This window comes from Cavia porcellus, unplaced genomic scaffold (assembly GCF_034190915.1).
Source record: "Cavia porcellus strain 051 isolate PalLab524CR breed Dunkin Hartley unplaced genomic scaffold, mCavPor4.1 scaffold_2, whole genome shotgun sequence".
NCBI lineage: Eukaryota > Metazoa > Chordata > Mammalia > Rodentia > Caviidae > Cavia > Cavia porcellus.
Window position 1 is genome coordinate 129,727,966 of NW_026947485.1, and position 16,556 is coordinate 129,744,521.

At 34.4% G+C, this 16,556-nt stretch overlaps 1 protein-coding gene across 4 annotated transcripts in view; it reads left to right on the top strand.

Annotated features, from left to right (window-relative positions):
- Slf1 (SMC5-SMC6 complex localization factor 1) overlaps nt 1–16,556 on the top strand; it is a 67,338-nt gene that overhangs the window by 9,870 nt on the left and 40,912 nt on the right. For all 4 annotated transcript variants that reach the window (XM_063245352.1, XM_003479454.5, XM_063245353.1 and 1 more), the window contains 5 exons: nt 147–222; nt 1,065–1,305; nt 7,105–7,267; nt 13,588–13,731; nt 15,527–15,673. In XM_063245352.1, the coding sequence (XP_063101422.1) occupies nt 147–222; nt 1,065–1,305; nt 7,105–7,267; nt 13,588–13,731; nt 15,527–15,673 (771 nt within the window). The remainder of the gene's footprint in view (nt 1–146; nt 223–1,064; nt 1,306–7,104; nt 7,268–13,587; nt 13,732–15,526; nt 15,674–16,556) is intronic.

The window sequence follows — 16,556 nt, forward strand, 5'->3', positions numbered from 1 at the left end:
AAAAACTTATTAAAGTGTTCAAGGTATAATTGAAAAGATTAAAATGCTAACAAGATTGATAAAATGCTCTTGATATTGTAAGAATAAAAAGTTATATTATTAAGAAAACGTTTTGTAACGTTTTTCATGTGACTTTTGCCTTCTAGAAATATAAAAACTGTACACATCTTATAGCTGAACGCCTATGTAAAAGTGAAAAATTTTTAGCAGCTTGTGCAGCAGGTAAGTAAACTGCCTTTTTCGAACCTTTTTGTGTCAGTGTTTCTTAGTCTCAATATAAATGTGTTTTTCCTGATACTTTTCTGAAAGCATTTGATATACTTTTCCTTTATTCTGAGGTAAATTCTGTAAGCACAAATTAAGATTTAGTCTTTCCCTTTCTCACTTCATCACCATTAATACTCCTGTAACTTTCTCAGTTATTTTTGTCTTGGTATATCATTAGTCTACTGATTACCAAAAACACTTTTTAAAGTTTTTTTTTTTTTTTTAAGGAAAAACTGGTAAGTTTTTAACTCTACAGATTAAAGCATACCCTGTTCTCGGTGTTAAATGAATATTGACCCCCAGATAAAAAACTACAGAATGTCATCATATGCCCTGAAAACTAACCTCAATAAAAGTGTATCGGGGCTGGGGATCTGCCTTGCAAGCACATGGTCGTGAGTTTGATCCCGGGTACTGATTTAAAAACAAAAAAAAGAAAAAAGGGTATCAAAGTGTATCAAGTTGTGTAAACATTATTGCAAAACTTTTTAGTATAGATGAAGGAATGTTTATGTTAGTCATAACAATTCAGGTAATACCTTTTGTTTTGGATTTTAAAGCTTTAGATTTGTTTCATTTAGTTACATTTAGAATTCTAATGATTTGTATGGAAAGGGTTCTATCTATATAGTATTCATTGCTATTTATAGGCCTCTCAAAATTTTAGAAAAACAAACACAATTCAGTGTGTACTGTAAGAATCTCATGTTGAAAAGATCTACTTTTTTTGGTATTTGCTTTATTATCATTACAGGAGCCAAAATTCTTTTGTGACAGATAGTTCATTTGCTTTCTAGGAAAATGGGTACTAACTAAGGACTACATAATTCATAGTGCCAACAGTGGCAGATGGCTTGATGAAACAACTTATGAATGGGGATATAAAATTGAAAAAGACTCCCATTATTCACCTCAAATGCAATCTGCACCTAAAAGATGGCGTGAGGAGCTGAAACGCTCTGGTGCTCCAGGAGCATTCCACAGATGGAAAGTTGTCCTTCTTGTTAGAGCTGATAAACGAAGTGACTCTCTTGTAAGGTAGGATGAAATCTCGTAAAAGATAAACCCATTAATGAGAAAACAATTTCGGTTTGCATGAATACCTTTTTGTGTTTACTTGCATTTGTAAGTTTAGTCAAAATGAACTGAGGTGATTTATTCTTCGATCTCCAGGGTAAGCCATTCTGCACCTGTAAATGTTTGTGTCTCAGAACAGTCTGTTACATGACGCTCTGTTTTAGGTTATTCTCATGTTCTCTGTTGTAGTTTCCATTTTCTTTCTTTTGGCAACTCAGGTAAAATAAAAAGAAAACAATAACTGGGAGATTTATGTTTTCATTTTGGAAGTGCTTTTAGATTTTTGCTGATTCAGTATTACATTATCAAGGAGGCTTTATTTGGGTTTATATTATTACTGTCTTTAGAATTTCTCATTTCCACTGTAATTTATCTTTATGTTTTTAAAGCCTTCCTACTAGGTAAACTGTATCCTAAGGTGGCCACCGTGTTTTTGGTGGAGTAGGTGTAACTGTCTCCTTTGTTGAACTGTAATTTTGCTGATAATAATGTATACCTATTTTAAGTGTACATCTGAGTGAATTTGGCAATATTTATGTAACTGTGTTACCTAACTGTATCAGATCTATAACATTCACATCATCTTGTAATATTGTAATATTTACTTCTGTCCTGTACATTTTAATTCTGGACCATCAATGTCAGGCAACTACGGATTTCCCTCTTGTCCTTATCGATTAAATCTGTCATTTTTAGAGCTTCATATTATATACTCCTGTAATGTAGCTTCATTTTCCCTATAACCATATTTGTGAGAGGCTTCTATATCATTGCATGTGTCATCATTCTTTTCTGTTGCTCTTTAATAGTCTACTAGCTGGGTATATCCCAGTTTGTTTATTTAACTATGAGCATTGGAAAGCTTTTGTGTTTGTTTGTTTGTTTGCTTCTGTGAACAAAGTTGCTTTAAACATCCGAGTGGGGGTATAGTATTCATAGTCATGCTTTCATTTCTCTTAGGAAATACCTAGCAGGGGTGTTCACTCAGACCATTTCTGTTCAGCACTTTGCTGGATATACTGGCCAGTGCAGTAAGCACAAAATGAAATAAAACAGAGTAAAATAAAACAATAAAATTAGTAAATTTAGCAAGATCACAAGATAATAGGTCACCATATAAAATTAATGGTATTCTTTTATATTGCCAAAGAGCAGTTAGAATTTAAATATTACTTATTTTCATTTCATTAATTTTTTTGTCATTTTATTGATTCCTATCCCTAATTTTTAAAAATAAGCTTTATTGAAATATAATTCATATAGGCAGTTTACCTATTAAAAGCTTAAAATGCAGTAGTTCTTAGTATCATCACAGAGTTGTGCAACCATCAACGTAATTAATATTAAAGCATTGGCAACACATAAAAGAGAAACTCCATCACCACTAGTAGTCATTTATTCTTTACTACATTCCTTACCTCAGTAGTCTGCCATCACCCTGGCCTGGTGCTTGTTTACTCCCTTTCTATCTCTACATCGTTGTCTTTGGGACACTCTAAACACTATTCTTACAATCTAACCGTCATCATGTATTATCTGACTAACATCTGCACACCACTCTTCACCCTGCATCTCCCTAACCCCACAAATTTCTGACAGCCACCATTACACTTTACTTAGGAGCTCAATTCTTTTATATTCTGCATATAACTGAGATCATACAATATTTGTCTGTTCCAGACTTATGCTCCAGTTTTATCCATGTTGTTACAAATGACAGAATTTCATTTGTTTGTATGACTGATTGGTATCCATTGTGTACAATATTTATCACATTTTCTTTACCCCATTCATCAGTATCTTGGTGCTGTAATAGTGCTGTAATAAATATGGGAGTACCGAATAACTTTTAAATATAATGATTTCATAGTCTGTAGATGTATACTTAGTGATGAGATTGCTGGGTCACGTAGTAGATCTATTTTTAATATTTTGAAGGTTCTCTATATTTACTCTAGTGGTACAAGAGCTTCCTTTTCACATACAGGATTTACTTTTACTGACAGGTGTTAGGTGATGTCTGGTGATTTTGATTTGCATTCCTCTGATGCTTTGTGATGTTGAAATTTTTTAGAACAGCTGTTAGCCACTTGTACACATGCTAAGAAGTATCAGGGGTTGGAAACATAGATCATTGGTAGAGTGGTTATGTAGCATGTATACTACCCTAGGTTTGATCCCTAGTACTCCAAAAAGAGAAAAGAAAAAGAAATGTCTGTTCAGCTCCTTGGTCCATTTTTAAATAGGAACGTTTGTTTTTTCACTGCAGGATGTTTGATCTCCTTGTAAATGTAGATACTGTGTACTACATGTATTCTTCACAGATGCTTCCTTACCTTCTGTTCCTTGCCTGTTCATTTTGTTGATTTTTTAAGTTTATGGAATCTTGTGTCTATTTTTGCCTTCATTTCTTACTCTTTCAAAGTTATACTCAAAAGAACTGTTGGCTAGATCAGTATTTTGAAGCATTCTTCTGTTTTCCTCTACTAGTTTTCATAGATTCAGTTCAAAATTTTTAAAGTTTTTTTATTGTTTTTTTTTTATTGGTTTTGAATTAAGTTTTATATTTGGTGTGAAATGAGGGTTTAATTTCACTTTTCTGTGTGCAGATAGCCAGTTTCTCCAACACCAACTATTAAAGAAATTACCCACTTCCTATTTATTCTTGGCACTTGTACTAGTCAGCTTTTCTGTTGCAGGATCAAAATAACTGTTACCCACAATTAAAAGGTGAAGGACTATCCGGATCATGGTTAATTGGCTCTCAGGCAGAAGCATCATGCAGAACCGCGTGGTATAGCAAAGCCACTCACTTCATAATTCTTGGAAAGCAGAGGACAAAGATAGAGCCTGAGAGAAAGAGGCCAGGGAGCAGAGATAGTCTCCATGGTCACACCCTCGTGACCTACCAGACACACCCAGGACTGTCCTTAACCAATGTCCTAGGAGTCTGGAACCAGTCAAATTGACAATCAAGATGACCTGTTGTTCCACTTTTGTCAAAAATGAATTGACTAGAAATGCATTGCTTGTTTCTGGGCTGTCTGTTGTGTTCCATTGCTCTGTATGTGTTTTCATGGTTTTTACTCAAGATAATTTTGGCTGTGATCTTTTTGTGGTTCTGTACAGATTGAAGAATTTTTTTTCTAATTCTATGAAGATTGTTATTCATTGGTTTTGTGATCGGAATTTCATTTAATCTGTATATTGATTTGGGTAGTATAGACATTATAACAGTATTCTTCCAATTAGAAATACAGGCCATCTTTCTATCCATTGTACCCTCTTTAATTGCTTTCATCAATATTTTAGTTTGCAATAGTATGGACACCCTACCCCTAATCTCCTTGTTTACATTTATTTTATTTTTTATACCTCTTGTCAGTGAGATTGTTTTCTTAATTTCTTTTTTCAGCTTATTTGCTATTAGCATATAGAAACACTACTGATTTTCATGTTGACCTTGTAATGTTGTATTCTTTGGCTTCACTGGGTTTTTAAAATAATTTGAATAGCTTTTTGATGGAGTCCATAGGGTTTTCCATATAAGGTCATGTTATCTGCAAACATGAACAAATTTCAAATTCCCATGCTGTTTGTTTCTTTCCTAGTTGCTGTGGGTAACTTGCTGGTGTGTAATTGTTCATAATAGTCTCATTAGATCTACTGTATATCTGTGGTATCAGGCATCAATTGTAGTATCTTTTTCTCATCTCTGAGTTGATTTGGTTTTTTTCTTATGATTTGTTAATTACCTTTTCAGAAAACCGTTTTATGGTTTCAGTAATTTTTTTTCTAGTACCCATTTTATTTTTGCTCTGCTATTTGTTCCCTTTATTCTCCTAACTTGAAATGTAGCATTAAGTATTTTATTTGAAGCTTTTCTTTTTGCTTTTGACAGAGGCATTTATTGCTGTAAAATCCCCCCTTTTAAACTATATTTCATAAGTTTTGGTGTATTGTATTTCTATTATTACTTGTTTTGTTTTTTGCAATGCTGGGTATTAACCCCAGGGCCTCACACATGCCCACAATCTTCCGTCATTGAATTGCATGCCTGGCCCTGCCTCAAGACTTCTTTTTAATTTCCGTTTTGATTTCTTCTTTGATCCACTAGTAGTTCATGACTGTGTTACTTGATTTCTATTGATTTGTGAATTTTTAAAGATTTTTTCTTATTACTGGTCTAATTTTCTAAAAATGGTTGGTAGGACTTTAGTCCCCTTACATTCGTTCAGATCTGTGTTGTAATCTAATGTGATCTGTTGTAGAGAATAGTCTGTGTACACTTGAAGTAAGTATTTTGTGATTCTCAGAGAGAATGTTCTGCACATGTCTGTTTGATCCATGTGGTCTAAAATACAGGTGAAGTCCAGTATTTTCTATTTAACTTTCTATGTGGATTTCCTGCCCAATGCATGTTATAATCTGTCCCTTTAGATCCTTTGGTAACGTTGGGTGCATACATGTTTACAATTACTATATTTTCTTGATGAATTATATAATGACCTTCTTTGCTTTTTTTTTTTTTTAATAATTTTTGATTTAAAAGGATGTGAGTGGGATGTGGAAGAGGGGTGTGTCCTCAGTTCTGTCAGAGGCTTCAGTCTCAAGCAGTCTCACCTGCTCTATTACTGAATCGAGTTTTCTCAGCATTTGCATTGCAGCCCTTCTCCCTCCTGGAAGCTCAGATCTGCCTTGTATCTGTGGGCTGGGTTTGGGATAGGACTGACTTTCTGTCCTGTCTCCATGTAGTCGAGCTCTGCTATGTATTGATGAAAGACCTTAAGCCCAGCTGGCATTTTTGTCCCTTCTCCAGGGCAATGACTTCTTTTTGTCATTTGAAAACAGTGAGTCCTTTCCTGGGCTAGGCAGCCAGGTAGTTCCCCAGAGCTGCCCCTATCTTTTTCATGACCATGTAATGGGGCCTGTGGCAGAGAGCTTGCAAGTAAGGACAGGCTTTTCCTGTGTCATGACTCCCATAACTTGAGCTGTCACATACTCTGCCCTGAGATTTCGTAAAATTTTACCTCATTCTTAATGCACTTTTTGACAACTGCTTCTTTCCTTTGTCCTGCCTAACAGAAAATAGTTTGGTATCTAGTGTTTTTCACAAAGAAATTAATTCCTCTTTGGAATCAGTTTTCACTTGATTGGTCTGCTACCATAGTTCTCTGATGGGCTCAAGGAAAGTTAGAAATTTTGTAGATAATTGAACTCTTAGGTGATAGCAGTGACATAGCTTTCTAAATGCTAAGCAGAAGCAGAGCTTCATGAAGCGTGAATGTCTGTGTGTCTGTGTTTTCTGAGTCTAAATGTAGACTTGTTAATATAGATCAAAGCTAACAAGTTTAAAATGCTAACTTTTTAGAGACAGAAAGGCAAACGGTTGCCGTGGTCTAGAATATTTTTCTTGGGTCTATATTGGCTTCCTTGCTAGATGTTCCCTTAAACTTCCTTTGCTGTTCTTTTGACTTATTGCTATGACTCTCTCTGTAATATTTTGGGTTTGTGAAAACCTTTGCCATATCTAGAGATGGATAGGTAGAAAGAGTAGTATGATTTCTAAAATATATGCCAAGAATGACTTATATTCTAAAAAATTATGTTAATATTTACTCTCTGTGATCCTTGGTGGCCCAAAGGTATTAGTTCTTTTAAGAAAGTTTCACTCTCACTCCTAGAAAGTAATTGTAAATAATTTGGCTGAATGTACTCAGTTTTTCTAATATATTTTCTGTCATATGCATTTTCATTTAGAGTTTTGGAGGCTGGAAAGGCAAATGTTATTTTACCAAAAAGTTCACCAACTGGAGTAACTCATATAATTGCCAGTAATGCAAGAATCAATGCTGAAAAAGGAAAATATAACTTTAAGGCTCCATTTTACCCAATTCAGTATCTAGGGGATTTTCTTTTAGAGGTAAGTAAAATAAATTGTAGACATTTAAAAAATCTTTATTGTATAAAGAACCAATACAGTGAAATACAATCAATTATTATTTGATAGCCCCAGGAGCTTGGTTGCAGGACCTCTATTGGATACCAAAATTCAAAATGCTTAGATCTCAGATCCCTTCTGGAAAATGGCATACTATTTGCAGATAACATACATTTTTGCATAATCATATCCTGACTATTTATAGTACCTAACAGGATGTAAATGTGTATATAGGGGTTATGGTATTCTTTAGGGAATAAAGACAAAGAGAAAAGCCTGTCCATGTTGTGTACGAATGCGTATGTCCTGGACCTACCTATGTTTTGTAACTGGAATTGGTTGAATCAGTGGAGGGCTAACTGTTAATATGAAAATTGTGTTCTAAACTTTGAAAATATGTAACTAGAAGTCCTTACAGTGATACTGAGGGTAAAAGAGAAGCATCAGTATGTCCCAAAGCAAACTTGATCTAGGAAAAATCTCCAGTATTTCTCATCTTAATAAATGCCATCATCTTTTGCTACTTTAATACTTGGTGTCTGAGACCTAGGAATTATCTGTGAAATATTGCTTTACTCATCCCATCAGCTGCTAAGTTCTGCTGATCTCATCTCAAATTATTTCTTGAGTCAAACCATTTCTCTCCTCTGTACTAACATCATACTGAGTTTATCATCTTTTTTGTGCTCTTAGAACAGACTCCTAATTACTCTTCCTGTTTTCTTCTTACTAATTTCCTAATTACTCTTTCTCCTTTTCTACTATATTCTAGTTCATTAAAAGGACGGCCAAAATATTCATTAAGAACACACTTAATGAAACACTTCGGTCCCTATCACTTTCCATGTTAAAACCTATCAGTGGCTTCCTGTTGCCCTAGCTTCCTAAATCTCTACCATGGCTTCCCATTTCTTACAAGACAATTTTTTAACCTGTTTCCTGGTCTACTTTTCTCTGCTCACTAAACTATAACAAAACAGTCTCCATTTTCATTCAGCTTACCAATAGGTGTTTTTGGAGACTGTTGCTGTACCAGGACTCATGGCAGTTTGGTACAGCATGCAGTGCACTGGAGATATGTGAATGAATGAATGAGACCACAGATCAGACTCTGACATGTCTCACTGGGTAGTGATGGAGAAAAAATGTATTGGACTGTTCATTTCAAGTTAGTGTGAGTTGTGCATTAGTAAAACTATGCAAAATAAAGAAATAGCATGTGCTATGTGTTTTATATTCTTAATATTATTGGCTAACGTTCTAATGTGATACTGTGGTTCCATTTATGGTGGTGATTTTAGACTGACCTTAAATAACTTGCTCAAGATTCCACAACTGTCATATTTGCATATAACCTATGTACGTTTTGTATATACTATGTGAGTATGAGCAGAAATTTTAAGGCCTAGCATTAAGTTTTAAGTCTTCTTTCTTCAGATTTCCCTTTCCTAATCCATTTTCTCCCTATTTTGATCCTTTTTAGGTTTTCTTGATATTCATTCATTCTTTTTTAGGTAGTTAAAAAATTCATAATGCTTTGAACAGTACCACAAGTAAATAGCTCATCATCAAACTTTGAAAAACAATTTAAAAATCAAGGTATGGGGCGGGCACTGTAGCTCAGTGGCATGGTGCCTGCCTGGCAAGTGCAACGTCCCAAGTTCAATTTCCAGTTTAAAAGAAAAAAAATCAGGGTATAAGTACAAATTAAGAACTAAGCAGCACTGAGATAACCTCGCTCTTTACTTGACATCTTTGGCTTTTCATGTTCTTATTATCCCTTAATCCAGTCTCATGACTTTATTCACATTGTGTGACAGATGCCTTGGGACTAGATATTGGGGTAAGACTTGGAGACAGACACATATCTCTAAACATGGTCCAAGATAAGAAAATAACTTAAACATCTGAAGCAGAAGTCAAGCTAATTCTCATTACCACAGTGGCACTGCCTACTCATAGATAATAGCACGAATAGGATAAGTTGCTGAATAAGCAGGCTTTTAACCGTATTTAGATAAATGGCACTGCAGTGTATAAAAATATAACGGAATGGTACTTTTTTCCTGTGTCATTTATATAGACAGACACCTAATGCAATTCTTCATACATAGTTGGTACCGGAGAAATATCTAAAATGATGAATAAAAAATTTTTTGGCTTTTAAAACAAATTTATTGAGATAGAATTCACACACCCCACAATTCACCTCCCAGAGACAGGTGATCTAGTGGCTCTCAGTTCATTCAGTTTCTCAGCCATTACCACAGTAAAGTTCAGAACAATGTCATTACCCTCAAAATAAACTGCTTTCTGTAGCCACAGAAAACCTTTAATCAACTTTCTGTCTTTATGGATTCACTGTTTTACACATTTCGTATATTGGTATCAGGCATTATACTTGTAGTTCTTTGTATTAACAATATGTAATTATGTAATCTATAAATTATAAGATAAAATCTTACAAGTTGTACTTCATGATCAAATACATTTGAATTTAATACAAATCATTCAAATAAATATCAGAGAAAATCCAGAGTAGGAGAAGAGTAAACAAAAGGAATTTAGGGGAGATGTGCATGCCTACATACATGGTGGGGTGAATGTGCACCCATTCTGTTTCAGGGGAATAGGAAGGAAACTCAGACTGGGCACTTTAAGCTTCATAGGCTCCACCCCCAGGTTAGGACAGTCGCCTCTACAACATAGTTAGCATAGGTCTTCACCAATCTAGGGGGAGAAAAGTCTTCCATAAGCTCTTTTTTAATGGGAAGTATTTCATTTTCTGTGGAAATGACTGTCATTTTTCCAGTGTGCCGAAATGACTGAGAAAGAAAAGAATTTGTTTTGTTGCTATTGTGAGAGATGAGTAAATACATTGCATTTCACAGCCTATTAAATTTTGGTTTCTTAATTTTTATTTTATTTTTTTACACATAAGTATATGAGAGTAAAATATATATATATATATGTTTTCCCCCATTGTACCAGTGATAGGGAAAAAAAACTCATATCATGTAAAATGTGTTGCCTTGATTGCAGTCTACATTTAGCCAATAATATAAAAACAATTTTCCTGTGAAAAGATTTGTTTAATGTTTCTTTATAAATAAATTGTGCTAAACCTCATAGTCATATGAGCCATGAAGGTGAATAAGAGGGAAAAAGATTTGGGGAAAAATATTTAAATATAAAAGAAAAAATGATCTTCTTTGGGGATATTTCTTGAGGATATCAACTCCTAACGTGCCTATCAGTAGCTATAGTTTAAAGATCTCATAAAAGGAAAATTTCTGTTTAAATATCCTTAATATCCTACACTGGTACACTTTTCAAGAACACTGCACAAAAGTGCAGTGTTAACTTACCTCTTTGTAGGATACGCTTTATAGATTAATTGTGTATTTTTCAAGCCACATCCTGATCTGTAGAACTTACTAAACTATAACTCTTTTTTAAAATGAGAATTCAAATTGAAAGAAAAACAAGGTTAACGATATGATTGTGGGCCTAAGCTATCTTATTCTCTGTAATCTTTTGTATATTTATCAATGCTTTGAAAGCTTAAAATGCATCCATTTTCCCAGTTTGCAGTATCTTCAGTGGAGGAAGGATAACTGTCAGGACGAGAAGGGTAGACTTGGAGATGGTGTTGGTTAATCTCTTCTCTTCTGCCCTTCCCACTTCCTATCCTGCTGACTCTTTAACACAATCAGGCTTTGGTCCCTGTCACTTTCCCTCAGTGGTCAAGGTTGCCATGTTACCTAATCTCATGGAAACTGTGTTACATTCATTTCATTTAACCTCTTTTGGCCTCCCACCCCTGTGAAATCATTTACACAGAAGCATTCTGTGTAGCATTTATACAGAAAACTGGGCCTGAAATGGAGCCTTCTTGGGCTTGGGCAGGTGCTGAATGGAGCCTAAGAACAAGGAAGATTTCTCTGCCTCATGGTGGGAACGTGACTGGGCCCCGTTGGCCGCACTCTGCAGTGATAAAAGAGATGCAACAAACTCTCACAGAAAAATCGAGGCCAGTATTTTTCCCAGACTCTGCTTTTTCACAGTTCCCTCAGAAATGCCAGATACAGTGCCTGTCATCATCATGAAAAAAATCATTACTGTTGGGAAACATATATTGTTGGCCTCGAAATCTCACTTACACCTAGATATGGACATAACACCAATTTTAGAGACACAGCTGCCCTTGATGGTGCCTTATAGCTTATCTTGACATGGTAATCAATAGGACAGATTACACTTACTCTTATTTAGTTTCATATCCATTAGTATAATAAATTGTTGCATATTCTAATATACTAATCTGTCAATCTAGTTTTAGTATATTATTATATTTTAAAAATTTTTTATAGTAAAATCCAACAAAACAAAACAGAATAAAGCCAATCAAAACAAAGCAGCAAAATTGGTACAGAACCTCAAAGCAGGATACTAGGAAAACCGCAATAGCTACTGTAGTGTATCTTGTTATCTTGACAGAAATTGTCCATTCCATCAGGTTGTGTAAAATCAAACTAAAAACAAAATAAAACCAATCAAAGCATAATATTGAATAAGGCAAAACAATTAGAACAAAGCAAAACAGCAAGAACAATATTGGGTTTCAAAGACAAGGTGGAAGGGAATCCCCCATATTTGCTATATTGCATATTTATCCTCCCAAGAGATGCTCAGACCGCTGACTCCAGGCCTGCATAATCAACCAAAAAATACAGGCTTTCAGTTGCTTTATGTATCTTAGCTGCTACCAACTCAGCCTGTCCTCCGAACCCGCGACTTGCTTTATGGCGGGAGGGGGATTGATTCTCAGCCCACGCACTGTTATGCACATGGGAAGTGCTATCTAACTTTTCTCTTCCTAGAACCCATGCTGCTTACATGGTTTACCAGAAAGGCTGGCTATTTGGTGTCTTAAAAAATAAATATTTATAATTACTATAGTGATTCCACACTTCCTAAGAGTAGCCAATTGAAGAGAATATGGATGATTTAGAAAAAAATACATATTAGCCCTTTATTGTTGCATAAAAATAATTTTATTAAAATCTTTTTTCAGATTTCATAGTGTATATATTGGGTTATGATATTAAAATAGTTAGATAGGATACTGGTATCATACATCCTAATTTACAGGTGAAAATACAACATGTTCAAAGGATAAATATCACTGATAAATGTCACTGATGATAATGGTTTATTCTTTCTTATTATGTGTAGCTGAAATCTATGGAGGTTTATTAGCCCTGTATTTTTCCTCCTATTGTCAACCACATAAAATTAAAACCCCAAAACTTTTTTTGCACATCATTAATTGTCTTGAACAATAGTGGTTATTTGTACAGAGTAACTCTTCTTTGCGAGGAAAAGTGCTTGTTTTTAGCTTTCACATTCACTTTTCTGAATTGATAAAGAAGAAATTCAATCATCTGCCCTCAGATTATTCTGTGGTTGCATGACATTAGCCTGGTAAAGACCCGTGTATCCAAACAGGAAGTCCAGTAGAAGTGAGAGGGAGCCAAAGGTCACACTGTTGACCTTGCCTCATTTCAGCTTTTATGGCAGTTGCACTCCAGGAGGACTTTGATTCTCCATTCTTTCTGGAGTACTTAACTGTAGCGAATCTCCGGATACCCTTGCAGAAATACATTTTGGAACTGTCTGAATTCACCTTAACGGTCAACTCTTTATCTCACTAAACTTCTAGAACTATATGTATAGGTGCATGTATATTTTTAAAATAATTAATAGGCAGTTTGTGCATTCCTTTTCAATTTTTTTTTGCAAGAACAGTTTATTTGAGATACAGCTAGATGAAGGTAACTGTTGTTTATTGCTATTTTGGTAAAATAAGAGCTGTAGATTCAGCTATTACTTTGTCTGTGTCTGTCTGTCTGTGTGTCTTGCCAGTCTCTTTTATACTTGTCAGAAAGAAGTCTTACCAGAAAAAAAAAAAAAAAAAAACCTAAAAGTCCAAGAAACTATCTATCCATATCCTGGCAATTTTTAAATCTAGACTGCAACTTTCACTTTAGAGAAGGATTAGATAAAATATTTTGTTATTGATGATTCATGAAAATGATAATTGATTGTTCCTAGACCAAAAAAGGTAGCTTTTCATGAGACATAAAGAAGTCACTTAATATTCAGAACCTTTGCTCGAATTGTTTTGTTCTTGAAAGATTTTATCAGTGTTTCAAGCCTTTGTTTTTATAGAGTGTATAAGTATATAATGTTTGAAACTATACTACTTAACTGCCTAAACCATTTTTATGTACATGTAGAAAGAAATTCAGAATGATGAAGATCCCCAGATCAGTTCTATTGGAAGTAAACCAAGCAATCAAGAAAAAAACAATGATTTCAGAAAAGATATGGGATATTTTGAAATAAAAAGTGCCTTAAGAGAGACTGTATGTAGGACCCAGGTAAAATTTCTTAGGCTACAATATCTATCTTTTTCTTCTGTGTGTGTGCATGCATGTATGTTATATGCATGTACATATACCATTGTTGAGAGCATGTGGCAGATATAATCATGAATCTTGGAATCTGAAGACGGTATTTGAACTTTGTGATTTTCAGTCCATGACTTGAACATATTAGAGAATTTCTCTATGTTCATAGAGAGTTGGAACTCCTGCTGAAACAATGCATATAGGCAAAAGATTTCTAATTGGTAGTATGTTTTCATATGTGGTAATTACTTATAACTTCTCTATTTAATGTAACTGGTATGTCTTCTGAAGCATTTTTCTTCCCTATTAGCACTATAGATATTTATAATTCATCTCTATTCAAGCGTTTAGCTGCATTTGGGTGTAATTTTTTAAAACAAGTAGATTTTGTTTAACATGCAAAACAAAACAAAAAATAGGACTTTGAACTGACTCTTGAGTATAACTTTTTAGACATTCACAGTGAAAACAATGGCATTATTAGTTTTATCCTAGAAGTGCTAGCTAACTCAATTATCTTGTTTCATATCGTGTTTTATAAAACTATCTGGTTAATTTATTGAATTCTCTCGTTAACTTAGTAATTGTGTTAGTCATTTTCCCATCACTGGGGCAAACACCTTACTTCCCTGGTTAAAGGGGAAGGTTTACTTTGGTTGACATTCCTCAGAGGACTCAGCCCAAGGTTGATTGGCCCTGAGGCAGAAATGACCTCATGGAGGGAAGCTGTTCATCCCAACTCAGTCAGGAAGCAGAAGCAGAAGAGTCCAGAACCCTAATGTCCCCTTCCTGCTGCACCCCATTGATCTGCTTCTTCATAGACCTCACTTCTGTCCGCACCTTGGGCCCTGAGCCCTGGATGCGATTGCCTTGCACAAGCCCTGCTCTGAATGTATGACATTCTAGATCCCAACTGTAACAGTGATGATCACTAGATATACTCAAATGCATGTTGTGTAACTAGAAAGAAATTCTAAATAAATGAATAAATAAATTCAGTGTTCACAGTACCTGTCAAAAAATGTTGTTTTTTTTTTTTTTTAAATTTTAGGGCTAAATAGAACTTTTTAAATTGCATAGCTTCTTTATTGCAGACAAGATTAGCCAAATCTTTCCAAGTTTAAAATACTTTTGCTTTTGCTTTTTTTTGGGTGCTTCAAAGTGACTTATGAGGCTTTTTGAGTTGATGCCTTTTGAAAAGTGCACTATAAATCACAGCACAGGGGCTGGAGATTTAGCTCAGCAGCATAAGCGCCTGCCTTGCAAGCAGGCAGTCGTGAGTTCGATACCCGGTACTGATAAAAAGGAAAAAGACAAAAAAAAAAAAAAAAAAAAAAAATCACAGCACAAAAGATTTTTACATAGAAAAAGGAACAGAAAATGTTGTAGTTCTTAAATTTAGTTTTGAGGAAATATGAGAAGAAAGAATAAACAGTTTTATAAAAATATGGAAATTATTAAAATATATCTAGGAAAATGTACACAAATTTTTCTCATTTCTAAAAAAATTATTAGCATAATGGACAAACAAAATGGTTTGTAATACTTTTGCTGATTTAAACATGCAGATAAGCTAAGTGTAAACGTACTATAAAACTTAGTGAACTGAAACATCTATGCTCTATCTAAGACATAGTTCATAGAAATCTTTTTTTTATATATTGTTATATATATGTTCTACAGAATCTACCTTCCTTAGTTTTTCTGTTGTTACTTGCATTGGTTGTGTCCTGATTTTAACTAAAGTAATTCTATAAACACACAGAAAGAAATGCAGCATCATAATGAAGATGTTATTGTTAGTTCCATTGTGAATGAGCATCACAAAAGAGAAAAATTCAGGGAAACTAGTGAAGATTTGAAATTTATTAAAATGAGAACCTCTTTAGGAAATCATTCGTATGGAAATCAGGTAAAACTTTGCAAATAAAACATAATTTATTTATACTTTATGATTCCTCTCTGAATTTCCCAAATATGATATCATTCATGGAATTTCTTCTGAAACATCTTTACAGGAGTGTTTGTAAAACATTTCTCTACAGGTGTTTTTTTTTTTTTTTTTTTTGTCTTTTTCCTTTTTATCGGTACCAAGGATCGAACTCACAGCTGCCTGCTTGCAAGGCAGGCACTTATGCTGCTGAGCTAAATCCCCAGCCCCCTCTCTACAGTTTTTAAAAGAATATGAAAATGAATACTTATTACCCACCAACTAGGTACAGAAGTATATTACCAACTTTTTAAGCCCCTGCTGTGTCATTTCTCCTCCTTTCTTTTGCTTAGAAGTATCCTATATTTCAAAATTGGCTCTTCACTGTAGTTTTAAGAGTTGGGAGAATCCCAAATAACACATTTGTTTAGTTTTACCCATTAATGAGCATTTTAGTTATGCTCTGTATAGACATGCTGGTAGATACTTGTTTCACTATTAGAATACGTCACAGAAGTATTCTTTATTTTACTATTGATAAACATTTAGGTTTGTTTTTGTTGGGTGAGATGGTTAATTGATTGGTTGATTTTCAGATTATGAACACTTCTGTGAAAGCGTGTGAACATTATCTTGTGTGAATCTCTGTTTAGAACTTTCTTTAGTATAGTGTCCATTCCTGGGGATAGGACTGCTGAGTCCTAGGAACTGCATGCCTAATGCTATGAAGTGATTCCCCACTGTTTTCCCAGATGATTTCTGAATACATACTTCAATAACAATAGATGAGATGTTTCTGTTATGTAGAGCTATATTGTAATGTGGTTCTTCTTGAGTTTATTTGGATTTTGTAACATATAATTCA